This window comes from Microcaecilia unicolor, chromosome 5, assembly GCF_901765095.1.
Source record: "Microcaecilia unicolor chromosome 5, aMicUni1.1, whole genome shotgun sequence".
NCBI lineage: Eukaryota > Metazoa > Chordata > Amphibia > Gymnophiona > Siphonopidae > Microcaecilia > Microcaecilia unicolor.
Genome location: NC_044035.1, coordinates 166,070,177 through 166,097,949, shown reverse-complemented (window position 1 = coordinate 166,097,949; position 27,773 = coordinate 166,070,177). Strand labels below are relative to the sequence as shown.

The 27,773-nt window shown below is 42.9% G+C and overlaps 1 protein-coding gene across 14 annotated transcripts in view; it reads right to left on the bottom strand.

Moving 5' to 3' along the window:
• Positions 1 to 27,773, bottom strand: part of PAX2 (paired box 2) — a 321,986-nt gene that overhangs the window by 59,246 nt on the left and 234,967 nt on the right. For 7 of the 14 annotated variants that reach the window (XM_030203538.1, XM_030203536.1, XM_030203543.1 and 4 more), the window contains exons 6-7: positions 10,222 to 10,397; positions 658 to 784 (exon numbers count right to left, since the gene is read on the bottom strand). In XM_030203538.1, coding sequence (XP_030059398.1) covers positions 658 to 784; positions 10,222 to 10,397 — 303 coding nt within the window. Of the gene's footprint in view, positions 1 to 657; positions 785 to 10,221; positions 10,398 to 14,848; positions 15,014 to 27,773 lie in introns of all 14 variants that reach the window. The other 7 variants (XM_030203535.1, XM_030203533.1, XM_030203541.1 and 4 more) reach the window with 2 other exon arrangements.

Sequence of the window (27,773 nt, the reverse complement as noted above, 5' to 3'; positions counted from 1 at the left end):
CCTCTGACTCTGCAGTTCTGTAAGAAGGAAGAGGAATGTCCTCGGAGAGAAGAGATGCATGTGGAGAAGGCTCGGTAGCAATTTTGCTAAATTTCATAAAAGGAACCTTAACTAGGAAGTACTCCCTGCACATTTTCCATCTGCCCTGCATGCAGAACATAGGTCCAGATCTTTAGATTTTCACCTTCCAAACTTATTCCTTGGGATACGAGGTGGCTCCATATAATAAAATATGGGTTCAGTCCTGTTTTTAAACATTTGTGACCCTGGAGGCCTTACAGCCTCTTGGATTTTTCTGTGATCTGAATTGCTCAAGTCAGACCTGGAATAGAAACGTAGGTACCCTAGGCAAGCACAGTAGGACACTCCTAAAGGGCAAATGAGGGGATATCAGGCACTACCCAATATCTTACGATGCTTTTCTTTCAGTTGTTTTTCACGTCTACCACATATTGTTTGTGCAGGTTCACAAGTAGACAGTCTACTTTAGTTTCTAATCAGGAGATAAGATCCTTTCATTTGCTTCTTGTTCTGGAGTTTTATAATAAAGTTAACATTCCCAGTTACCTCTCTTGAAAATAAAGTCTAACAATCATGAAAGGGAAATAAATGAAACCAAGTATTTGCAGGGCTATGTATGTATGGAGCTCAGCTTACCAGTCACCACAGGGTAGGTCTGGGGTCCTGACACATTGGGGCCTAGGTCTGGGTTAGCAGAGGCGGATAAACTTGACTTGACTTCATCCAGACCAGGGGTCAGCGCCGGTAGGGAATACTCATTACCCTGGAGAAAATGGAAGAGATACTTATCTATTGGTTCACTGAGTGTAATGGGAACACTTAGTTAGGATGGTCTATCCGATGGCTCCATTCCTTCAGGGAGAGACTAAGCCAGTTCTGGTATTTTCCTACCCAAGAACATATAGTCCTCCTTCTACTGAGTAAATTAGAACTTCAAGGTCTGACATATGTTAGGATAAAACCAGAAACGTCTTCGCCTTCCCTGATGACCAGGAGCCATCTGGTAACCACAGGGTAGGGCAAAGATGTTATATAAGGGAATACATTGTTGGAAAACACAGACAAATAAACAGATAGAAAAAGAGGGAAGGGACCAAAACAGGGTTACTTGTAGCTAAGGAAAGGAGAGATGAAAGTTTTGGATGAGGACATTTTCATAATGGCAAATGTTTAACCAAAATACTTGCAGGAACGATCAAGTAAGTTACCCATAGCTGTAGCAGTTCAAGCGGATTATAACATCCCCCTTGTTTGAAATATTCAAAAATAGTGTTATATTTTATTTTCAAAGCCAGAATGACTTCTACTTAATGACAGAGGTGCAGATCAAGGACAAAATTTAATATGGCAAATGGCAATGCAACATGCTTGTAAGTCAGTCTGCTTACATAATTTTGGAATAGTTCATATTTTGCTCAAGGTACTCATTTCCAGACATTTATAGAAATAAACAAAACATTCCCAGCAATCCTGACCAAAACATCTCATGGAACTTATGCCCTCTACTTAAATTTAACTCTTGGGGACAAAAATGTCACAAAGGTTTATCACATGTGATTTTTGCATTCTCAGTTTTTGTCTGTAGATTTTTATTTTCCGTTCCAAAAGTTGCAGGAAATTAAATCCTTTGGGAAAAATACAGCCTCTTTGGAGGATGACCACACAGCTCAATATCTCAATGGACAGGCTTTGCTTTGTTATGTGCATGCCAGTTTTTGGTGAGATCTAGGCATCTAATAATGGAGTTAGTTATAAAGATCCTGTTGATTAAAAATGTCCTTGGTTCTTAAATTTAAGTTCTTAAATTCACAAAGCACTGAAATGTATACAAGTTAGGTCTTGAGAGAAAATGTTGGGTGCCACAATATAGGTATTCCAATGGCAAGCTTAAATCTAGGTACCTAGAGCTGTGCTTTGCACCCAGTGATCAGCTTCCTTCCTTTCCTGAAGCCCCAGTCCAAAGTAGTAATTTGTGTAGACTGACACTCAGCCCTTCCTTTCCCCCAAGCTCCAATCCAAAATTAGTGAATCTCCAGGCTCCTACAATACACTCCAACTCATGGAAGCCAGCTTTGTGGGTGCCAGTGAGTGCTGAGCACCCCTAATGTTGAGCAAGATTCTTCACTGTGCATAGGAAGGGGTAATTATTCGGATTCCATATAGCACAATAGCCAGAATATGACTGGATTTGCACATGCAAATTAATTAGTTAACAAGCCAAACAGTATCAATAATTGCTAATTAACAAGCAATTATTGACACTGATTGGTATCAATTAGAATTTACATGCAGAACTGTAGTATTCTGTAAAGTGATGCACATACATTCTAATGCTCATAGTTGAAAAGGGGTGTGGCCATGGTTATGGGCTGGGCGGGTCATGGGTGTTTCTAAAATCTATGTGTGTTGTTATAGAATACACTCAGTCTGTGTCTAAATTAGGTATCAGCATTTACACCGTTTTGTTTGTTGTAAATGCCCACTACTGTATTTAGTCACGTGGATGGCTGCACGGTATATTCTATAAACTGCACTGAAATTTAGGAGTATTCTATAAAGTACATCTAAATTCTACTTTATAGAATAAAACCTAGATGTATGTTTTTGGCGCTGATTTTTTAGGCGTGATATATAGAATCTAGCCTAATTTGTATTGTGTTTGGCACCACCAATCATTTTAAAATGGTGGTGCCTATGATTCCAACCACCCCAATATCAATGTTTTAAAAAAATCCCCTACAGCCCTACAATCTGTGCTTCCAACTGCCAGCCCTTTGAATGATTTTCCCTCATGCTTACCTCATATCAATTTAAAATAATTCCACTGCAGCCCGCCGAGCCCCCTCTCACCTGTCCTTAGGTCAACTTAAAGAAATCCCCATGAAGTCTTGAAATCTGCTCCTTGATTCTACTCCATTCGAATCCCTGCAAACATTTTCCGCTAGTAGCAAGACTTGTTTTTGCCTCCTACTGCCCAGTTGTCCAGTATTATCTAGTTCATGTGCAATGCCAGGCACTGGTCCAGTGCAAACAAGAGTGAGTCCTCCTGCTGGCTCTACTTTGGGAATGTTTGGGGCAGTGGTGTACTGGAGTGGGCTCTCACGAGCTCGTGAGAGCCGTTTGTTAAGTTTTTAAGAATTTTGGGAGCCGGTTGTTAAAGCAGCCCCCCCCCCCATGGCTACTTTAACAACTGGCTCCCAAAATGTGGGCTTGGGCCCCCTCATGAATTCTCTTTTACTTTGCTGGTGGGACAAAAATTTTAAAAAAGGCCTTTTTTACAGGCATGCTAAAAAATGGATCAGCGCAAGCCCAAAACCAGCGCCTACACTACCGCAAGCCATTTTTCAGCTTGCCTTTGTAAAAGGACTCCTTAGCTAGCTAGCACTGGTGGTCAACACTAGCCAGTTAAGTGCAGGCAGCAATTAAAAAAAAATGATTGAGTGGCTTATATTTCGGTACATTTTTAGTCAAAAACCTATGCACTAAGGTTTGACTAGAAAGTCACCTAACAATTTGTGAGCATGGGCGGATTCTCAGCTGTTTTGAAAATTAACTCCAGAGTCCACTCCTTACTTTCCTAAAAGTATGCTGGACTATATCTCCAAATATGCAGTGGGAGTGAGATTATGACTGGATCAGTCTGTCAATTTGAACATGGAGCTGTATTGTCACCTTGTTGTTTCAAAATTAATGCAAGCAAACTGACTGGCAGACTTTTTGTTCAGTTCCTAAATATGTCCCATAAAACATGCCTAATAGCATTCCAGCTGCTAAGAGGTGACTTCATGGTCTTTTTGACTCCAAAGTTGCCAAGTAACTTCATTTTTGCAGGACAGACCACCAGTTTTGCTGAACTACTGTGTTAAAGTTTTTCAGCTACTTTACGTTAATGGCCAGAATTAACACCATTAAGTGCAAAAGCCCCTTCTTTAACTACTGGAGAATACTCGGCCTCTTCCTATACAGTTAACATGTGGTAAGGTTATTGTCACTGTGATATCTTCATTGTAGATAATGTGGATATACATAGGGCTAGAGTCCATGTATCGTGCCTAAAAAAAATTGGTGCTGAAAAAAATCCGCTTAAGCGGCACTCGTAACTGCACATGCTCAGTTATAAAAGTGCCTTTTTAATGACACCTACTGAGATGGTGTTAACTGCTCGGCATTGGCTGCTGCATTAACTGTTAACTCGTGGTACTGTACTGCACATTGGATTTAGCTAATGTCTTTCTTAGTAGTTCAAGGTGTGTTACGTGAAGGTACATTAGGTATTTTCCTGTCTCCAGAAGGCTTACGATCTAAGTTTGTACCTAAGGCAATAGAGGGTTAAGGGGTCCTTTTATTAAGCTGCAGTTAAAAAGGGTCCTGTGGTAGCGGCAGGGGCCATTTTTGCTGCGCGCCAGGGCCATTTTTACCTGAGTGGGGAAAAGGCCCTAAAAAAGACATGGTCATGTGGTAAGATTATTCTTACCGTGTGGCCATGCGGGGGAGGGGGAGAGCACTTACCGCCACCCATTGAGGTGGCGATAAGGGCTCCTGTGGTAACCTGGCGGTAACCGGGCAGTGCCGCTGGGTTAATGCTGTACTAGAAATTCAGGAATTATTTTCTGTAGTGCTAGAAATGGTGCGTGTTCGAGGTGGAACTACCGCCAGGGGCCGCGTTGGGCTGGTGGTAGTTCCAGGTTGCCACGCGGCAACCCTTTAGTAAAAGGGACCTTAAGTGACTTGCCCAAGAAGTTAAGTCCCTGTCCTTTCCCCATTCATGTCCCATCCCATGCTACACTTGTCAGTTAATGGAGGAATTAGTATGCACTAATAGTCAAGACATTGTGTTAAATATTAGCTCAGGAATGAGCTAAATAGTTAAGGTGGGCTAATTTATTTATGTATTTATTTATTAGAATTTATATACTACCTTTTTGAAAAAAATTCACCAAGGGTACCTACTTTAAACACTTAGTAAAATGGGCCCAAAGTGATTCAGTACTGGTTCTGACCCACGCATGTAGTGATTTAAAGTTCTGATTTGCATAAAAAAGCAAGACTACAAGTCTATGTATGAAACAAGGACTGGATCAGACTGCCTGAAAAAAATGGAGCCAATTAGCACCCTTGTTAAGACTATCCTAGGACAGAAAAACATATAGAAAAACTTAAGGGGTAGATCCAAGAAAAAGTGCTAAAAATTAGACACAAAAAATATGGCTTCTAAGTGTCAATTCTATAAAGGCAACTATGCCTGAAATTGCCACTATAGAATAGGGCATAAGTCGGCATGCGTGTGCCTAACTTTAGACGTGTGCACTTACGTTATGTCAGTCGTTGGTGTAAATGCCTAGACAGTTGTGTGCATAAGTCATAGTGTTCTATAATTTATGCATGCAACTGCAAGACACACCCCTGACAACTTTAAGACACGCCCATGACCCACCCATGAGCACACCCCCTTTGCAGTTGCATGCTGCAGCATTTAGGCACTGTGGGGCCTGATATTCACCCCTCGGTGGTATGTGGCATCTGAGCCGCTTACAGCCATGGGCTGAACTGACTCCGGTTATTCAATGCCGGGGCATGAATGGCTCCCAGCATTGAATATCTAGGTTTCAGCAGTCACGCAGAAGTTAATCGGCACTGGTCCATATTCAGACCAGCGCCTGGTTAACTTTTAGCAAGTAACGTTAGGGCAGCCTTTTTGCTGTCTTAACCTTATGTGGTTATGCAGGTGGTTAGCAGACTGAAAATCACCGCTAATCGCCGATGTACGTGCACTGTCTACGCTCTGTCCCTGCCCTGCCCCTAACCTAACCAGTTAGGCGATGGCCAGTTAGCGGCGATATTCAGTGGCACTAACCAGTTAAGTGTCACTGAATATTAGCTGCTGGGTCACTCAGCAGGTTTTAACCGGACCAGAAGCCTCTACTGCCTAGTTAAACCCTTTTGATATTGAGCGGTACATTTATTGAATAGCGCTTAAATGCAGTTACACGCATAACTACAAATAACTGCCAATTAGAACCAAATAATACCACTTAAGGGCTATTATTGGTATTTAAGGCCAATGGCACCTAATTTAACAATTAAGTTAGGTGGATAAATGCTGTTTACAGAGCACTGGGAAAAGAGGCCTTTATAATGACAGATGTGTGACTGTCCTTCCAGATGCAGGTCGGCCATCTGCCTGAGCACTCTTTCAACTGAAACTATTGTATATCTTGTGCCCAAAGTTATATGCTAGTCACAAATTTGAATGTGCAACTTTATGGAATCCATGGGTATATATTGTGTAATATGAAAAAGGTCTGATGGGATCAGGTGAGTAGGGTTTCCAGTAAGCTTCATATCTTTAAGAGTAGGCTGAGTCTGCCCTTGTTTTTTTGCCATATTTGCCACAATGGGCTTTCTTCCAGAAAGAGGGGAATTACTTAAAAGATGCAATAGAGTAAAACCAGGAATGGCTCCACTTTTCCTCAAGACATGGAGTTTGTTTGGTAAATCTACAGCTCAGTAGCTCAGACCTGGGTTGCATCCCTCAAACCAGAGTCACTCAGCAATGATATGTTTTCAACTTCAAAATGGCATCATTTTGACATTTCAAAGGAGCACCACAGGAGCAAGATTAGAACATTGAATAGATGGTGAATGCCTGAAACAGACTCCCAGTTAAAGGCAGAAACAGAAGCAGAATTTAAAAAAGCATGGGAGAAGGGTAAACAGAGGATCCTGCAAAAAAAAAAAAAAAAAAAATGTCCAGAATGTTAGAGATCAGCTGGAGCTTAAGATACTGGAAAAGGGAGGAATTTGGTCCTTATCTGCTTCCATAGTCCATGCTTCTATGTTAAGCTTACAGTGCTGAATAAAAAAAGACAATTAAGAATTTAATGCCATTGAAACCTTAATGAAAGGAATATTTAGAGTCACAGAAAGCAAAGGTGTTTATGTTTTATTTCCAATGATGGACTTTGGAATAAGATTTCAGATGTGGTAGAGCTAAGAAATAGATGGGTTAATTTTTTTTTTTTTTTTGGGATGGGAGGAAACCTGGCTAGTGTAGCTGCTTTTCCAGAAACAAAAATTCTCTAGGACATGCACTGTACAGACAAGGCAGAAAGCAGCAGGGATCTCCAATCTCCCAGTTTGGTTAGCTGACTGACCTCCCTCCTTCAAAACAAAGCAGAGACCCTCTTTCTCTTTCAGTGTGCACTGGGGTATAAAATTGGGGTGGGGGAAAAGGGGAGAGAGGCCACATGGCTAGCAGAAGGATGGGAGGGGTAGAGCCACTGAATCTGAAAAGGGTGTCCTGTCCCAAACAATTCTGGTAATTGCCTTTTTATTATGGTGTGCTCAAAAACAGACCCTGAGCCGTACAGCTGCCTTTTCGGCAGAGTAATAAGCCGGGGGGAGACTAAGGAAAGGAAAAGTAGCTCTGATTAATATTACATTAAATTAAAAGTGATTTTCTGTTCTTTCTGCACCCTGTTTCCCCCCTCCCCCCTTGCGTCCTCTGCCCGCCCCCTCCCTCTGCAGCCCCCACCCTCCCCAGCTGGATGGCTTTGCCTAGTCATTTCCAATTCCTTTTCGTATTGATCTTCCTGTAGAAATCAGTTTTGTAATTAGCTGCAAATTAGGCCTTCTACTGGGGGTGAGGCTGCCCCCTGATTTATCACCAGAGTAATTCGCTGTGATCGGAGAGAAATTAAAATGAACTCAATTAGGCTTTGGATTTGCTTTATGGGCCTTGCTCCGAGTTTCAGGGGGAAAAAATGACTGTGCTGGCGTTTAATAGTCTAATGAAGGTAAATAAAGGTTATCCATTGTAATAAACCCTGGAACTAGGGGAGAAAAGGAAACTCTACTTAGAATCTCGTCTTCCCCGTGTTATGATTTTTGGGGTAGCATGAAAAGCTTTTATTTTTTCATTCCCATTTTATGAGGACAATTTTCCAGATAAAAGGCTGAAAAGATCAGCAAGGAGTTGCTACTGGTGTAAGAACCATAGACAGCTCTGAAGGTGGGCACTGACCATTTTCACCTTACTGTGCACTAGACCAGAGATCTGTAGCAGTTCACCGAAGGATAACTTTCTAGCTAGAGTATCCCGAAGGTGCCCAGCTTCCAGAAGTACAAATGCACGGGAATCCATGCTGAATTAACACACATCTGGAACCCATGAGCAGTAGCATCATTAGTCGACAACTTACAAAAGCCATTTTGCAGAACATTTTGGGGCAGGTACGGTTGGAATGAGAAGCATACAGAGCAAAGCAAGAGTAGGGGCGGTAGGCCAAATAACTTCCAGCCACCGAATAAAGTGGAAAACGAGTCTTTATTGGACAAGCACCATATACAAAGGACCCAACATGGGACTGTGTTTCGGCAGAAGAGACCGCCTGCCTCAGGGGTCACATGCACTGTATACGACAAGAGACGAGCAGTAAAAAGACAAACTGTGGAGAAAGCTACAGTCCAAATTGTAATGGTGCTACACCAAAGGATATGGTACAAAGTGTCCAACGAACAAAACCTCTGTTTAGTGATCCTGCCAACTCTGCGCAGGAAAATGGCAGCAGCACGAAACGGAGGATTTGTTCATTGGGATGCTTTGTACCATATCCTTTGGCGCAGCACTGTTACAATTTGGACTGTAGCTGTCTCCACAGTTTGTCTTTTACTGTTTATCTCTTGTGGCATACAGTCCATGTGATCCCGAAACATTATTTATGGAGAATGGGAGACTGGGCGTCTAAATGGCAGATGACGTTTAATGTGAGCAAGTGCAAAGTGATGCATGTGGGAAACAGGAACCCAAATTATAGCTACGTAATGCAAGGTTCCACGTTAGGAGTCACCGACCAAAAAAGGGATCTAGGTGTCGTCGTTGATGATACGTTGAAACCTTCTGCTCAGTGTGCTGTGGCAGATAAGAAAGCAAATAGAATTTTAGGTATTATTAGGAAAGGAATGGAAAGCAGAAATGAAGATGTTATAATGCCTTTGTATTGCTCCATGGTGCGACCGTACCTCGAACATTGTGTTCAATTCTGGTCACCACATTTCAAAAAAGATATAGTGGAATTAGAAAAGGTGCAGAGAAGGGCGATGAAAATGATAAAGGGGATGGGATGACTTCCCTATGAGGAAAGGCTAAAGTGGCTAGGGCTCTTCAGCTTGGAAAAAAGACGGCTGAGGGGAGATATGATAGAGGTCTATAAAATAAGGAATGGAGTGGAAAGGGTAGACGTGAAGTGTCTGTTTACTCTTTCCAAAAATATTAGGACTAGGGGGCATTCGATGAAGCTACAGAGAATTAAATTTAAAACGAATCTTAGAAAAATTTTCTTCAATCAACATGTAATTAAACTCTGAAATTCGTTGCCAGAGAATGTGGTAAAGGTGATTAGCTTACCGGGGTTTAAAAAGATTTGGATGGCTTACTAAAGGAAAAGTCTATAGACCATTATTAAAATGGACTTGGGGAAATTCCACTGCTTATTTCTGGGATAAGCAGCATAAAATGTTTTGTACTTTTTGTGATCTTGCCAGGTATTTGTGACCTGGATTGGCAACTGTAGGAAACAGGATGCTGGGCTTGATGGACCTTTGGTCTGTCCCAGTATGGCAATACTTATGTACTTATGCTTTTCCAATAAAGACTCATTTTCCACTTTATTTGGTGGCTGGAGGTTATTTGGTCTATCCCTGCTCTTGCTTTGTTCTGTTGAACTACATTTTAGGGTTTGCTTCTTGACTATTTCTGGGGGAATGAGAAACATGCCATGAATGCATTAAACTGGATAAATGCTGTTTACAGGACACTGGGGAAAGAGGCCTTTTTTTTAAAATAAGAGATGTGTGATAGTCCTTTCAGATTTAGGTCGGCCATCTGCCTGAGCCCTCTTTCAGTAAGCCCACCTAACTTTTTACTGTAGTGGGTTTCATTTTGCCAATAATGAGCAAGTCTTCTTTAACATGAACTGAATGATTCTGTTTTCAGATGTGTGTTGCCAAGGAATGGAAGAAAAAACACGGGCCTAAATTATCGTTGTTTGAGCAGGCGAAAAGGTTTCTGAGGGATCCTGGGCTATTAAATACCCAAAATGAACAGGGTTCAGATCTATGTGCATCCATGTTTGACTCTTCCATGTTTTCTACTTTTCCCTGACATCTCCTTTCCTCACTGTGTTTGGTCCTGGGCCTCACCTGTTCAGATTTGATGTGCTCCGATGTTTGAAAGACATCAGGGTAAGAAGGACGCTCAAAGACCCGGTCTAATGCTTCCAGTTGCTGCTGGGTGAAGGCGTCAGCACGAAGGTGCTTCCGTAAACTGTCCACACTGTTCTGGGAGTCTCCGTTTGGACCGGAACCATCAGATCCATCTAGAGGACACACAAGCACAGAACAGAGGGTTAATTCTGACCCTTTACCCAGCTAAGATTTGCCTACAAATGTATTCTGTATACATTAAAATGAGAAAGGCACTGCCTGGAAGAAAACAAAGCAAGCCTCTTTGGTAGAAAGTAAATGGCTGTGATGCCAGATACGATTAATATCTAGTGGGAAGAATCGAACTGGCTTCCGGGTCCAGAACAGTGCTGTTTCCAAAGGCTACACGGGAATCTGGGCCTCTTAACAAAATGGCAAAGTGAAAGGGAGTTGGTGCAGTGGGTTGGGAACCAGGAAACGTAACCTCAAGTCCTGCCTGGGATACACTGCCACCTTCTGTGAGCTGAAGCACTTTACATTGTGTCATTGTTCTTTGGGCATCCATTAAGACTATCACTCTTCTGGTCATGGATTCAGGGTATCTATATGGCATTTTGATGTACAGTGCTCCCTGTAACCGCTGACATAAATAATAAATAAATACGACTTTGAAAGACTGCTACAGTATGATGCTTGTTGTGTCAAAAAAATCAAGTACAACTTTGGGCTGAAAGTGAGTGGCGTTCTTGGGTGTATGAAACTAGAAAGATGCATTGGAGTGCAGAACAATTTCAGATTGGGAAGCTGATAAGCCTTCCTTTGTGTCACAAAGCTGAGAAACGCTGGACTCCTTCTCAAAGCACAGCTTATATTAAGTGCAAAAACTCCCCTCTCGTGTAAACATTTGTAGTACCCCTGCTTGAAGACTATGGTTTCCAGCTAGTTATAACTTATGGGAACTGTGTTCTCTAGCCTCCTACATATAACCACATAATCAACACCTACGCTGGAAAGAGCTTTCTTTTGTGATCCCTGAAAAGTGACAAAGGCGCAAAGTAACAGGGCAAATCTCATAAAAGTCCCCTTCAGGTTTCTTAGGAAGTAAACGAGACCCCCAAGTCAAAGCATACACAATTTCCCTAGTATTTTACAAAAGGCTCATTAAACCTCAGAGCATATTGTAAAATACTGACAGGGATGAAGGAAATACACATGCAGTTTGCAGCACATTCAGCAGGCACAGCTATTTTTACAAAGAAACATGTTTATATAAAATAAGAGCACAGCCACAAATTCTGTCTCACAGCAACTTATTTCTTTATGTATTATTTTAAATCTGAAAACCTCAGCAGTGTAACCTGACAGCATAAACTTTCAGTGCTGCAAGAATTACAGCACCAACCTCCTCATCGGTTGACAACTATACCATACACAACTGTATTTATTTTTCACAGTCACAAACGCTGTCCCACAGCAACTTACTTCTTTTGTATTATTTTAAAGCTGACAACTGATGAGGAGGTTGGTGCTGTAATTCTTGCAGCCTTGAAAGCTTTTGCTGTCAAATTACACCGCTGAGGATTTCAGATTTAAAATAATACAGAAGAAGTAAGTTGCAGTGGGTACAGAATTTGTGACTATGTATAGTATGGTCCCATTGAAAGTTTATTGGCCTGGATTATAAGAGCAGCATTGCTCTGAATTTTGCTGGTACGTACACATGTAAGTGGCAATTTTTCAACTTGTGGGGGAAATTCTATACAGGTCCCAAAAGTTAGGTGTTGAGATGCAGCACACGATGTGTTAACCCCCAATTCTATATAGTGCATCAAAAGCTACTCCCCTAACATTTGCCAAAATGGGGGTGGAACGGAAGGGCAGGCGCCTGCTCTTCTATAACTTGGCATTCACATGGGAAGGGGCATGGCGGGGCATGGGTGCTCTGGCTATTTAAGTAAATCCTTTATTGAATAAATTGTTGTGCTATTCATACCCTTCCTGTTGTATCTGTCATTCTTTTATTGCTAGATATCTGTCAATAGATTTATTAATGCACCTGTTTAATAAACCTATTTGTAAACCGCTTTGATAATGTATATGAAAGGCGATATATTAAATAATCCAAGAACAAAATAAAGATAATACAATCAGTCAGGAGCATAGCCAGATACTCAATATTGGGCTGGCCTAAGCCCATAGTAGGTGGGCATGACAACCCCGCCCCCCCGCTGCCACCCACCCAGCATCTCTCCCTCCCCCCTTATCAATCGGTGGTCACTTAATTCCACTCCCCATTCCACCCCCCCCCCCCCGTACCTTTAAATCCTTTAGGTCTTCATCAGTAGCGAGCAGCAACTCATTCCCCTTGCTTGTGCTGGCTCTGCTGACGCAACTTCCTGGGCCCGCAAACAGGAAGTTGCATCAGAGGGACGGCTCGGGCTGGCATGAGCAGGGAGAATGTGTTGCTGCTCACTGCCAGAGAAGAACTAAAGGATTTAAAGATACTGGGGGAGGGTCAGGGGAGTGAAGTGACCCCCAATCTCCTGGAGGGAGAAATGCTGGGAGTCTTCAGCTGGAGGAGCTTAGGGATCCCCATCAGCCACATTGCTGCTGTGCTGCCGCTGGGTGGGCCTGTGCCTACCTGGGACCACCCATGGCTATGCCACTGCCATCAGTTAGGATCTAATAGCTGCATTTAGGTGCACCCATTTACAACTGGCATATGATTGAGAAGAGACGGCTGAGAGGAGAATTGATAGAGGTCTATAAAATACTGAGTGGAACGGAATAGGTAGATGTGAATTGCTTGTGGAGGAGTAGCCTAGTGTTTAGTGCAGTGGACTTTAATCCTGGGGATCTGAGTTCAATTCCCACTGCAGCTCCTTGTGACTCTGGGCAAGTCATTTAACCCTCCATTGCCCCTGGTACAAAATAAGTACCTGAATATATGTAAACCGCTTTGAATGTAGTTGCAAAAAAAAAAAAAAAAACCCTCAGAAAGGCAGTATATCAAGTCCCGTTTACTCTTTCCAAAAATATTAGGACTAGGGGGCATGCAATGAAGGCACTATCTAGTAAATTTGAAACAAACCACAGAAAATATTTCTTCACTCAATGTGTAATTAAACTCTGGAATTCATTGCCAGAGAATGTGGTAAAAGCAGTTAGCTTAGCAGGGTTTAAAAGGGTTTGGCTAATTTCCTAAAAGAAAAGTCCATAAGCCATTATTAAGATTGACTTGGGAAAATCCATAGCTTATTTCTAGGATAAGGAGTATAACATCTGTTTTACTGTTCTGGGATCTTGCCAGGTACTTGTGACCTGGATTGGCCACTATTGGGAACAGGATACTGGGTTTGATGGAGCTTTGGCCTGTCCCAGTATAGCAACATTTATGTTCTTATGTACCTATATTTAGGTGCCTATTTGCTGACTTATGCTAGTACTGTATAACACATTAGGTACACAAATTCGTTGTTATAGAATAGGAATTTAGTGGCTAGATTTGGGGCACCTAACTTTCAATGCCCTTTAGAGAATTGCCTCCAGCACACCTAGATTTTGTTACAGAACACTAGCTTAAGTCAGCATTTACACGCCAAAACTTAGGTATCCCCAGTTAAGCCATGTCAATATTCTGTAAGATACATGCGTAAATGTGGGACTTGCCCATGCCCCTACCCTTGCCCCCGTGCATGTCCCCTTGCATTTATGCGCTAAAGAAGTACAGTGCTAAAGTTATAGAATTTCATTTAGCATTCAACTAGCACTCACGAGAATAACCGTAACAGTCTCGTGCATACGTGCTAGTTTTCCATCATTTATGTATGCAACCAGGATCTAATTTCTGCGACCTGTTATAGAATAATGGGGGTATGTATGTAAGTGCTGGCACTTGCATGTGTAAATGCCAGATTTTACAAAACTGGACATCCAAAGGGAGCCAATTAAGAAGCCATGCTATTTTATTTTTAGATTTTAGAGGTGATTTTAAATATCAGAGCGGTAAGCATAATCACCCTTTCAATCACTCCTGCTTAGCCCAAGTCCACACGAGCAGTTAACCGACACTTATTTGTTCCTCAGAGCAGGTGTAAATGCTAAAATTTAGAATTTTTTAAAACTACGCATCTCCTGCCATTGGGAAACTGGAAATACATGCATACTTTTCAGGCCCACCTCAGCCATACTCAGAGCACACCCAGGACCGGTGTTAGACATAGAGAAGCCCATAGAAGGAACATGATAGGGGTCCTAAAGCCTACCTTCAGGCTATTTCTCCAAGCAGTCTTTGCCCCCCCCCCCCACCTCCCTCCCTGAGATATAGGGGCCCAGGGCAATTTCCATGGTTGGCACCCCCTAACACCGGCCCTGAATGCAACCCTTTGAAAACTGGGCACACAAAGGACATGAACGTATAAGTAGCACCTTTTCTAAAATTGCTACTTGGATACATTGAGCCATTTACAGGTGTAAACCTGCTATTTACATGTGCAAATGCCGGGCAAGCCTTCTACAACAACCTCCTAAGTTTAGTGAAAAGTCACGAATATGATTCAGAAGGAAAGTCCCCCTAGTTGCCCCTACCTCTACCCTCAGTTTGATTCAGTCCTTCAGAACTGACCTTGACCTCTGCTCTCTGACCTGCTGTCATGCTCTCTCTCAGTAAAACGGTAGCTGTGGGCTTTCCACGTAAGGTGTCCCTGTAGACCACTCCGTGCCCTCTGTGGGTGAGAAGCCTGCAGTGTTGGTATCACTAAATCCACATCCTGGGCCGATAAGGTCTCGTCTTTAGCATAGGATACAAAGCACGGGGATTACATGATACTCTATAAATCATTTTTCAGGTGATTGCATGATATGATATAATCAATATTACATTATATAGCATGGTACAGTATCATTTGTAAGATAATATAAAATATCACATATTGATTAGCTTGAGCCTGCGGTCGCTTTCCTTTTGACACTTCACTTTCATTCTCTTTCTTTTCCCCCAGGGTTGGGTGTTGTCATTGTACCCTTTTGCCTTTCCTTACCTGAGGTATTTTGTAGGGTTTATGTTGATTTGTGGAGTGTGTGCATGTCTGCACTCTGCATTCTGTTTGGTTTGTGGTTTGCCATTTTCCTGCAGGTGACTATGCACTTATGGGTGGCTAAATACACACAGGTTATTGAGGCGGTATATCAGATCCCTTCCCCTTTATTGTGTGGTTGTGCCATTGTTGGTATACCAAATAAACAACATAAATGTGATTGTGTGACTACAGCTGTACATATCTAGTGAGTGTGTTTCTTTCCTGCGTGTCTGTCTGTCTCCATGTGTACCCAATGCGTGTGCTCTTATATGCCAGTGTGTTTGTGTATTTATATGCGTGTGCATTAGGGATGGACAGCCAAAAAAAATTCTGGTATTGTTTTTTTTCCCCCTAGGTTTTTATCATTGCAGAATGAATTGAGGGGCCCTTTTACTGAGGCATGCCCAAAAGCGACCTGCGCTGGTCCATTTCCTCAGCACGCCTGGAAAAAAGGCATTTTTTAATGTGCCGGGAAATGAACGTGCGGCAAAATGAAAGCCAGCGCTCCCATTTTTTGGCCTGAGACCTTACTGCCATCCATTGACTTAGCGGTAAGGTCTCATGTGCTAACCGGGCGGTAAGTGTCCAGCACGCATCAACTTCCAATTACTACCGGGTAAGCACTCTTTTGAGTGCTTGGCCAAAATGGAATTACCGCCTGGGGCATGCGGTAGCCGGGCAGTAGTACTAATTTGACATGCGTTGAACACACGTAGGCACCTATGTGCCTTTGTAAAAGGGCCCCTGATTGCAAACTGTGGGCTAAATTCAATAAATGACATTCAGAAAATCGGCGCTAGGTGCTATTCTATAGAGGCCGCTGCAAAACGAACATGCTTTACAGAATAACTATACCTAACATACCTAAACCTTCACTATCCAAACTGCAAAGGACTTATATACAAAGCAGTCTATGCATCCAGCTTCTCCTACTTAAGCGCACAACTATGGAACGCATTACCAAAAGCTGTGAAAACCAGATATGACCACCTAAACTTCAGGGAAGCATTAAAAACCAACCTGTTCAAAAAGGCATTCCCACCGACCCAGCATAGCCATCTAAACACTACAACACAGCAAAACCAAAGATCGTATTAGACGCTACACAATCTCGATCCCAATAATAATGGACACTATTCAACCTTCCTCTCCTCTATCCCCATTGTACCCACCCACATGTATCTATAATCAACTCTATCACCTTATATTTGTTTTTTCTACCAGACTAGGCGAATGCCTTTACGGTATTATGTAAGCCACATTGAGCCTGCAAATAGGTGGGAAAATGTGGGATACAAATGAAACAAATAAATAAATAAATAAATAACTCTTATAGACAATTCCCGAACCTAAAGATGAGTGCCAGAATTTACGCCAGATGAAACGTGGTATAAATGCCAGTGTGGGACTCATAGCATAACTGGCGTTATTCTATAAAACTGTGCACATTTTTGGGGAATGTCTATGCCCCTCCTCTGGCCATGCCCCCTTTTTAGTTATGCACTAGAGGATTAACCATAGACACAGGATGTTATAGATGCGTGCACAAATCCCAATTAGTGCCAATTAAGGGGGTCTTTTACTAAGCCACAGTAGCGTTTTTTTAGCTTGCAGTAGAAATCAGCTGGTGGTAAACGTCGAGATGCTCATTATATTCCTATGGGCATCTTGGCTTTTATTGTCATCTGATTTCTACCACAAACTAAAAACACTACCGCAGCTTAGTAAAAGACCGTCTAAGTGCTATTATTCATTGTTAAGGTCCATTAATTCATTGTTAATAGCTCATTAAGGGGTCCTTTTACTAAGCTGTGGTACAGGGAAGCCTGAGCTAGCGTCAGTGTATGTTTGTGATGTGTGCCGAGGCTCCCTTTTACCGCAGCGGGAAAAAGGCTGGCCATTTTTGGGGAGAAGAAATGGCCGTGTGGTAAGTGAATCACTTACCGCACGGCCATTTAAGTGGGAAGCCCTTACTGCCACCCACTGAGATGGCAGTAAGGGCTCCCACGCTGCTCAATTACTGCCAGTTAAGTTCCGGTGATACGAAAATCTAAAAAAATTACTGTAGTGCTGGAAATGGGGTGCGCTGGGGATGGGAACTGCGGCAGCCATACTGGGTCAGACCAATGGTCCATCTAGCCCAGTATCCTGTTTTTGAAACAGTGGACAAGCCAGGTCACAAGTACCTGGCAGAAACCCAAATCGTGACAACACTCCATACTACAAATCTCAGGGCAAGCAGTTGCTTCCCATGTTTGTCTCAATAGCAGACTATGGATTTTTCCTCCAGGAATTTGTCCAAACCTTTTTTAAACTCAGATACGCTAACCGCTGTTACCATCTCCTCAGCAAAAAGTTTTTTCACTCAAAGAATAGTTAAACTCTGGAACTCGTTGCTGGAGGATGTGAAAATGGCGGTTAGCGTATCTGGTTTTAAAAAGGTTTGGACAAGTTCCTGGAGGAAAAGTCCATAGTCTGTTATTGAGATGGACACGGGGGATGCCACTGCTTGTCCATGGGATCAGTAGCATGAAACATGTACTAATTGGGTTTCTGCCAGGTACTTGTGACCTGGCAGAAACACTGTAGAAACAAGATACTGGGCTAGATGGACCATTGCTCTGATCCATTATGGCTATTCTTATCTTCTTATGTCATGTTCTTATGCCACTTAATTTAGGGGCCCTTTTACAGAGTGGCGGTAAGCCCAACGTAGGCACCGGCGGTAGTTCCAGCCCCGACACATGTCATTTGCCATGCTAGGGGAAATAGCTAACTATTTTCTAGTACGGCACTAACCCTGTGGTAATTGGCCAGCGCCATGCACTATCCAGTTACTGCTGGGTTAGCGCGGGAGCCCTTAATGCCACCTCGATGGGTGGCGTTGTGCTCCCTCCCGCTTTACCACACAGCAAGTGAAATCTTACCGCATGGCCATGCCATTTTTTGGCCTTTTTACCTGCTGAGGTAAAAATGGCCGCAGAGCACTGCAAAAACGACCTGTGCTGCTAGCACGGACCCTTTTTTACCACAGCTTGGCAAAAGGACTCCTTGATAATTGGCTGTTACAGCCAATTATTGGCTTAAATTGGTGTAATTGTATGAGCAACTGACCTTAGTTGCTCTTTCTAGAAGTTGTGTGCTTATTTTCTGTCACATGTGACATCTAGGGAGTGTGGCCACAGGTGGGTCAGGACGCGTCTAAGAGTTATGTGCGCATGTTATAATGACAGTTCTGTGCAGAACTGCCTTGTGCTCAGCACGCATCACCCAGGCACCTAAATTTTAGTGCCATTTATAGAATTTACCCCATCCGCACTTTTTAAGAAGACTGCACACTATTATTGGCAAATGACATCTTGTTGCAAACCACAGCCCATCCCTAGTATACATGCCTCCGAGTGGGCTGATGTGTTTGCACGTCTGTGGGTTTGTTTCTGTATATGTGTTCTCTCAGGGGCAATGTCTCCAAATGGCTTAGTTTTGCAGTAACAGTAATGAACCTTACTCGTAAACCAGAGTATGTGGACTATGATCTGTCTCTCACCCTAGTATTTGCATCGTGTCAGTGAGAGCTTCTTTCTGCAGTTTTTAAGATGTAACACATATAAGCACTGTGTGAATGTATTGCTGTGTGTATATATGTGCTGCTGTATTTGTGCATTACTGTGTGTATTTCCTGTGTATGTGAACACTCCTCAGGGTGTAGTGCTGGTAGAATCTGTGTGCTTCCTTCTGTTTGTGCTGCTGTGTTTGTGCATACATTCTTGTATATGGTTTCCTTTCCTTGTGTTGCATCTGAATTTGCCTGTGTGTTCATTTCCCTGTGTATGTGTGGTTCTACACGTGCACCGATCTGGATGTATTCCCCTGGGTGTGCTGCTGCTGCTGCTGTGTGTGTGTTTGTGTGTTTAAATCACAGGTTTCAGAAGCCATTCTAGGAGTCCTCTTTTTCCTTCCATTTATTCAGGGGGCCCTTCAGATCTCGACAAATCTGTCAGTCTAAATTTGCGAGAGATTATGGTGCTCTCTCCCCAGCACAGAGAGCAGTGATATATGATATGTGCTGCCCCTATTGATTGCCTGATCTGGTGGCAGAGGACCGGCGAAATGAACTTGAAATGAACATCATGCCTCAACTCATTGTGCGTATAATACACTACTTAATCCCACATTTTTCAGCCGCTATGGAATTCAATTGATCAATCATGTTTCACTGATGGTACTATTTTAGGGGTTATTGCGGCTCTGCTCCGCACACTGACCTTTTCACTTACTTACTTTTTTTTTGTGTCAGCTTGGGACCTGGTGGTGAGCCAAGGCTTATATAGCCACAGTGACAGGTAGGGGGAACGCTGGAAATGAGAAAGAAAAAGAGAAAAGAAGGGACGAAGACATGGACAGAGGGAAACAGGAAAGGACGAGATCAGCAGGAGTTTAAAGAAGAAGAGAGAGGATAAGGAGAGAAGAGAGATTAGACACTGGAAGAAAGGGGGTAATGGGAGAAGGGGAATGCAGGAAATGCACTTGTCCTATATGTGCCCAGTTGGTCAAAATCATGGTCCCAGCTGAATGGTATTTCAGAAGGAAAGACTGTGTCACTAGTGAAATCATATATCATAAAGAGAAAGGAAGGAGCAGAATATTTGGACAGAGGGGAATTGGGGAAATGGGGTCCAAATTAATTATCATTTCTCTATCTAGGGTAACTGTACCCTTCCCCACAAATGAAAATGTGGATAACCAGTGTAAAACAGTAGTATCTATTGCTTTTGGATTCTGTCAAGCTTATGAGGGGTATTCTCATAAGGGGACATGTAGAGACATAAGTTTGTGGCCTAGTGTTTAGGGTGGTGGACTTTGGTCCTGGGGAACTGAGGAACTGAGTTTGATTCCCACTTCAGGCACAGGCAGCTCCTTGTGACTCTGGGCAAGTCACTTAACCCTCCATTGCCCCATGTAAGTTGCATTGAGACTGCCATGAGTGGGAAAGCGCGGGGTACAAAAAAAAAGAAAAGAGGTCAAACTCTTTCCCCAAAGCAGAGAAGGTGAGAGAAGTGAGGAAAGAGTAAGGCAAGTTTCATGGTCAAGGAATTCCATGGGGGCAAGGAATGATGGGGGAGAAACTGGCACCCCTCCCTGCTTTGATTTTCCTTGAGGCATAATCTAAATCCAGAGGTCAAAAGTATATAATCTAGAGGTCAGAAATATATATAATCAGGTTTAAAAACAGACACCAAGAGAAAGGTACTCTCAACATTTCACAGCAGGGGTGTGAATAGCTACTACCCTCACAAAAGAAATTCCACTAAGAAATAAACAGACTGGTCACTGAGTAAGGAGCAGTGAATGCCATCAGGCATCCAGTGGCTCTTCAGTAGCACAGACTGTCAGCTTCAGATAGGTCTGGGGGTCCCCTGAATTGACCTAGTTGCACCCCCTCCCCATGCTGACCTTGTCTGATAGCCCCAAAACAGCCTGACATGCATCCTATAGCTTTTTGAAAGGGTATTGGTACTCAGTTCAGTGCACACCTATAATAACTATCAGATGCATTCTTTTATGTATATGACCACATTAACAGCATTTCTGACAGTTCCTTTTTTTTTAAACTATAGCCTTAATTTTAGCAATGTTTTCTTTCCTTTCCTTTACATTTTTGTCTGATAGGTTCTTGTATACCGGTGCAAGCCACCCCTGTCAGGCATCTTTCCCGGACATCTCCTTGGGGGGCCTTTCATAGCGCTGCCAGTTGTTGCGGCTTCAAACTCAATTGTTCTCCTCGGTACTGAGGCAAATGGAGTCATTAATTACCTTCTATCAGCCGGGCTCAGTTCAGAATGCGATCAATAAGCCAGCGTTTGTCATTCACAGCGGCAAGCGAGCGAGCCAGCATGCAGCCGAGCCAACATCCAACCCACAGAGCAACACTGGATAATCAGAATCGCACTTATCAATACTACATTGCTATGATAGGCATTTTCCTCAGAACAATAATACATTCTTCCAGAAAGCAGGGAATATCTGTCTTCCTACTTGTGTCACAAAAGAAATTAGACTGGAAGGCAGAGGTCAAGTTTGACATCAGATCGGGTGACCCTGTCCACCAAGGAGCCAGTGCCCACACTGGGGAGGGGACGAGTAGCCCCCTGCTCCTTCCCCCTCTCTGTTTGCTGCTATCTTAAAGGGGCAAAGCTAGAAGGGTTTTTGTGGTGCAACTGACAGTTAAAAGTGAGCAAAAACCTTCAAATACTCTTCTAATACCCCGCTCCTGTAGAAAAATTGGGTTATAAAGTTTCTGAAATCTCCTTTATCTCAGCCAGTCCCTGGGGCATTGCTATACTGACCTTTATCAGAGACTCCCACGCAGCTGTGACCTGATACATGTAAACCCATAAATATATGATATAAACAGTTGAGGAGTGGAATGAATGATTATTTTAAAATAGATATGGGCATGACAAAAGCTGTATAGATTTCTGGCTGACATTATCTGTGTAGAAGGTGTTGCCATGCGGATAAGAAGTGCTGTCTGGGACCCTCACTGGATATTTAGCGGCACTATCCTTTTCACGGAGAGGATGGTAGATACTCGGAATGTAGGTGGTAGAGATGAAAACGGTAACGGAATTCAAAAATACGTGGGATAAACACAAAGGAATCCTGTTTAGCAGAAGTGGATCCACAGAAGCTTAGTGGAGATTGGGTGGCAACACCAGTAATTGGGAAGCAAGGCCAGTGCTGGGCAGACTTCTATGGTCTGTGCCCTGAAAATGGCAAGGACAAATCAAGGACAGGTGTACATATAAAATATCACAATCAATGAGTTTATCTTGTTGGGCAGACTGGATGGACTGTACAGGTCTTTATCTGCCGTCATCTACTATATGATATAGAACTATATATATGGAGAGAGTGGTCCTCTCAGTTAACTGGTTAGGGGTAATATTCAGTCTGCTAAGTAAAGTTAGGCCATAAAAAAGGCTGTCCAAACTCTTGAGCCCTTTAATTAAACAGCACTAAAAAGTGCCCTGCGCTCTAAAGCCACTTTTAACGCAGCTGCTAAATGGTCAATTTTTACATCTCTGCAATAATGACCACATACTAATTTTCCTATATGTGTGCGGCCATTAGTATGTGAGCACTTACCTATTTTGTAGGCGGTAAGGACTCATGCACTAATCCTGCGCTAATCAGCATGCGGCACCAACTGATTAGCACAGCTGTGCCCACTTTCCACCCTCAAACACGCACATGCGAAACTCACCACAAGATGCCTCAGCTTGCCTGGTGGTAGGCCATTTTAGGGTGTGGGAAGCACACATTAGTGCTTACTGCAGCTTAGTAAAAGGGCCCCTTTTTCTGGTTAGCCATTTGAATTTCCAGATGAATATCACAGATATCTGGAACAATGCTGACAATCAGCGCAGAATCTGGATACTCAGGGCTGGCCACTATTCAGATGCCAGCACTGAATATCTAGATTTCATTCAGCCGCGGTGGCAGGCATTTAAAAGAAATAGTGACGGGCTCTGGCTGAATATAGGTCAATTTATTTTAAAACGGGTCCATAGTTGGAAATAGAATACATTAGTTAAATAAGATTAAGGAATAACATCAAAAGAAGAAACTACGTGGCAAGAGTGTGCATAGCTTATAGTATTCTATACTAGTAAAAAAGGCCCGTTTCTGACACAAATGAAATGGGCGCTAGCAAGGTTTTCCTCGGAGTGTGTGTGTTTGAGATAGTGTATGTGAGAGTGACTGTGTGAGAGAGAGAGAGAGAGAGTGAATGTGCGAGTGTGTGTGTGTGAGAGAGAAAGAGTGAGTCTGGGTGCGAGTGTGTCTGTGTGAGAGAGAGTGTGTGTGTGAGAATGAGAGTGTGTGCAAGTGCATAGGTGAGACACAGTGTGAGAGAGAGAATGTGTTTCACACAGATACAGTGTGTGCGAGAGAGAGAGTGTGTGTGAGACACAGACTCTCTGTGAGACTGAATGAATGAGACCAAGAGAGTGTGTGAGTGACTGTGTGGCACATAGAGAGTGAATGTGATACAGTGTGAGACATAGAGTTTGTGAGAGACAGTGTGTGAGAGTGAGAGAGAGAAAGACATTGACTGTGAGAGAGAGAGAGTGTGTGTGAGAGAGAGTGTGTGTGTGACAGAGATGCCCCCCTCCCTCCCTCTCTCTGGAGTCAGGCCCCCCCTCTCTCCCTCTCTCTGGTGTCAGGCCCCCTTCTCTCTCTCTGGTGTCTGAGTGTTACTGTGCAGGATGCTGAGCTCTGGCTGTGCTTCAAGGAACTAACCAATCCTATTTAATAGAATGCACCTCCAACATTCTGAAGCCGAGAAACCTCGTTGGTCACTTCTGCTTGTGACGAACCCGGAAGTACATGATGTCAATTCAGGATATGGATACAGAGAGCAGGAATGCCTCAGCCATGCAGTCAGCTTCAGAATGTTGGAGGTGCGTTTTATTATATAGGATGTTACCTATGTAACTGGGAGTCCCATCCATTGGTACTTCCCTATGCATTTGCCACTATAGTTATAGAATAACACTTAGGGAGCTCACACGTGTAAACAGGGTTACCATACGTCCTCTTTTAAGAGGACATGTCCTGCTTTAGGACTTCTTCAGATATGTCTTCCAGGCATTTTTAATTTTTAGGAAAATATCCTCTTTTTTCTTTTATGTGCCTATGACCAACGCACCTACCCATATAATGAGAGAAACCATCTCTGGCCTATTAGTCTGTCTAGACACATGGGGTGCTGAAGAGAAAAGCATTGCTGATCTCCTCTTTCCCTGCTGGTTGAATCTGTCACAGGATTTTTTTTTGTATAGCACAACTTTAAGTATATGTCACACAAAGACTTTCACACGTATCTCAAAAGTCAGCCAAAGTTGTTGAGGGAAATCCACTTTTCTGATAAGTATGCTTGGGTTCAAACTCAGTCAAACTCAAATCCAGAAGTTTTTGAAAAGTACATTATTGTCTACTGCTGTACTGTAAGTCAGTCGCTGTTTGATGTGTGTTTATTAAATAAAAGCCATTTACACATTTGCTACAATTAAATATTTCTTTAGCAAAGGTGGCAACCTTTTTGTGTCCTCCTTTTTTGTCTCCGCAGATATGGTAAACCCTACACATAAGCACTGTTTTGCACTACTGCATGCAAAGAGGCACAAGCCTGTGAGTTCCTAGTTATAGAATTGTCTGATTCTCATATGCGGAAAGGCTTAAGACAGTGGTTCCCAATCCTGGTCCTGGAGGCATCCCAGCCAGTCAGGTTTTGAGGCTATCCACAATGAATATTCATGAGATAGATTTGCATGCAGTGGAGGCAGTGAATGCAAATTTCTCTCATGAATATTCATTGTGGATATCCTGAAAACCTGACTGGCTGGGATGCCTCCAGAACCAGGTTTAGGAACCACTGGCTTAAGAAGTTAGGGCTCTTCAGCTTGGGATGACTCATAGAAGTCTATAAAATCCTGAGTGCAATGGAATGGGGAACTGCAAATCAACAGTTTACTGTTTCAATGAGTACAAAGCCTATCCAGGAAATTACATAGTGACACATTGAAACAAATAGGAGAAAATATTTTTTTCACTTAATGTATAGTTAATCTCTGGAACTCATTATCGGAGCAAGTGGTAAAAGCAGTTAATGTAACTGGGTTTAAAAAGTTGTTTGGACAAATTCAGAGATGCTAAATTACCCAGTTCCAGGCTGGAAATTTTGGAACAGTCCTGGATTTCTGACCACCTTATCCTTGGTGCATTATTGGACTTGCAGCACTGATTTCAATGGGAAAGATCAGGCACTGCAAAACCCATATTGCTTTGGAATGTAAGTTCAAAACCAGGATTGGCCAGAAAGCCTCCAGCCTGGAACTGGGTAGCTTGGCATCTCTGCAAATTCCTGGAAGAAAAGTCCAAAAACCATTATTAAGGTAGACCTGGGAAAAGCCACTGCTTATTCTTGGGAACAAGTAGCATGGAATCTTACCATTTTGGGACCCTGCCAGGTACTTGTGTCCTGGTCTATTGGAAACAGGACACTGGGCTAGATGGATCCTTGGTCTAACCCAATACCGCGACTCTTTATGTTATTAGCTTTTTATGTGGCTAAGAATGAAGCAAGAACAGAGCTTGCAAGCAGAAAGCTCCTCCTGGTGATCAGAATCAGGCTAATCCAGGCCTGGCTTTATCATATTGTCCTATTTTTATTAGAGAAATTTCCAGAAAACTCCCAATTGCAATGGCAACAAATCCTGGACTAGCTCTGCCTGTCCCTTTTGAATCTGAGCTGTCTGGTCACGTTAAGATAGCATTGTTCTTTAAACTCTTATCAGCCCTATATGATAGTTTGCTGGTGCTTCATTACAGAAAGCCTAGGCAGGTAGTATAAGAGCAAGTGCTGCAACCATTACTAACTTCAAGTATTAGAAACTAAGGATGTTCACAGGGCAAACATTTTTCATTTGTTTGGGTTTTCTTCATGATTTTTGGATTTTAGTTTATTTCACACATTGGTTTAACAAAACATTTCAATGCACATTCAAACTTTTTTAATGCACACTAATTGGTATAATGTACATTGATTCATAGGTTAATGTTCCTTAAATCAGTTGATCATGCACTAAAATTTTTAAGGCACGCTAGCAAATTGAATGCACACTAATGAATATAGAATACACCCCACCTTGGAACACAATCACAGTCTCCTATACAGTGGTGGAAATAAGTATTTGATCCCTTGCTGATTTTGTAAGTTTGCCCACTGACAAAGACATGAGCAGCCCATAATTGAAGGGTAGGTTATTGGTAACAGTGAGAGATAGCACATCACAAATTAAATCCGGAAAATCATATTGTGGAAAGTATATGAATTTATTTGCATTCTGCAGAGGGAAATAAGTATTTAATCCCTCTGGCAAACAAGACCTAATACTTGGTGGCAAAACCCTTGTTGGCAAGCACAGCGGTCAGACGTCTTCTGTAGTTGATGATGAGGTTTGCACACATGTCAGGAGGAATTTTGGTCCACTCCTCTTTGCAGATCATCTCTAAATCATTAAGAGTTCTGGGCTGTCGCTTGGCAACTCGCAGCTTCAGCTCCCTCCATAAGTTTTCAATGGGATTAAGGTCTGGTGACTGGCTAGGCCACTCCATGACCCTAATGTGCTTCTTCCTGAGCCACTCCTTTGTTGCCTTGGCTGTATGTTTTGGGTCATTGTCGTGCTGGAAGACCCAGCCACGACCCATTTTTAAGGCCCTGGCGGAGGGAAGGAGGTTGTCACTCAGAATTGTACGGTACATGGCCCCATCCATTCTCCCATTGATGCGGTGAAGTAGTCCTGTGCCCTTAGCAGAGAAACACCCCCAAAACATAACATTTCCACCTCCATGCTTGACAGTGGGGACGGTGTTCTTTGGGTCATAGGCAGCATTTCTCTTCCTCCAAACACGGCGAGTTGAGTTCATGCCAAAGAGCTCAATTTTTGTCTCATCTGACCACAGCACCTTCTCCCAATCACTCTCGGCATCATCCAGGTGTTCACTGGCAAACTTCAGACGGGCCGTCACATGTGCCTTCCGGAGCAGGGGGACCTTGCGGGCACTGCAGGATTGCAATCCGTTATGTCGTAATGTGTTACCAATGGTTTTCGTGGTGACAGTGGTCCCAGCTGCCTTGAGATCATTGACAAGTTCCCCCCTTGTAGTTGTAGGCTGATTTCTAACCTTCCTCATGATCAAGGATACCCCACGAGGTGAGATTTTGCGTGGAGCCCCAGATCTTTGTCGATTGACAGTCATTTTGTACTTCTTCCATTTTCTTACTATGGCACCAACAGTTGTCTCCTTCTCGCCCAGCGTCTTACTGATGGTTTTGTAGCCCATTCCAGCCTTGTGCAGGTGTATGATCTTGTCCCTGACATCCTTAGACAGCTCCTTGCTCTTGGCCATTTTGTAGAGGTTAGAGTCTGACTGATTCACTGAGTCTGTGGACAGGTGTCTTTCATACAGGTGACCATTGCCGACAGCTGTCTGTCATGCAGGTAACGAGTTGATTTGGAGCATCTACCTGGTCTGTAGGGGCCAGATCTCTTACTGGTTGGTGGGGGATCAAATACTTATTTCCCTCTGCAGAATGCAAATAAATTCATATACTTTCCACAATGTGATTTTCCGGATTTAATTTGTGATGTGCTATCTCTCACTGTTACCAATAACCTACCCTTCAATTATGGGCTGCTCATGTCTTTGTCAGTGGGCAAACTTACAAAATCAGCAAGGGATCAAATACTTATTTCCACCACTGTACTTGATTTTCACTCATGCCTGAATAAAAATCCTAGGAGGGAACAGACCGAGAAATCCTTCATCTTTCCCCATCTTCACAGCACCATAGAACTTCCTATTCCTGTGTTGCTGTTCACTTCCAGTCTCCTCAGCCTAAGC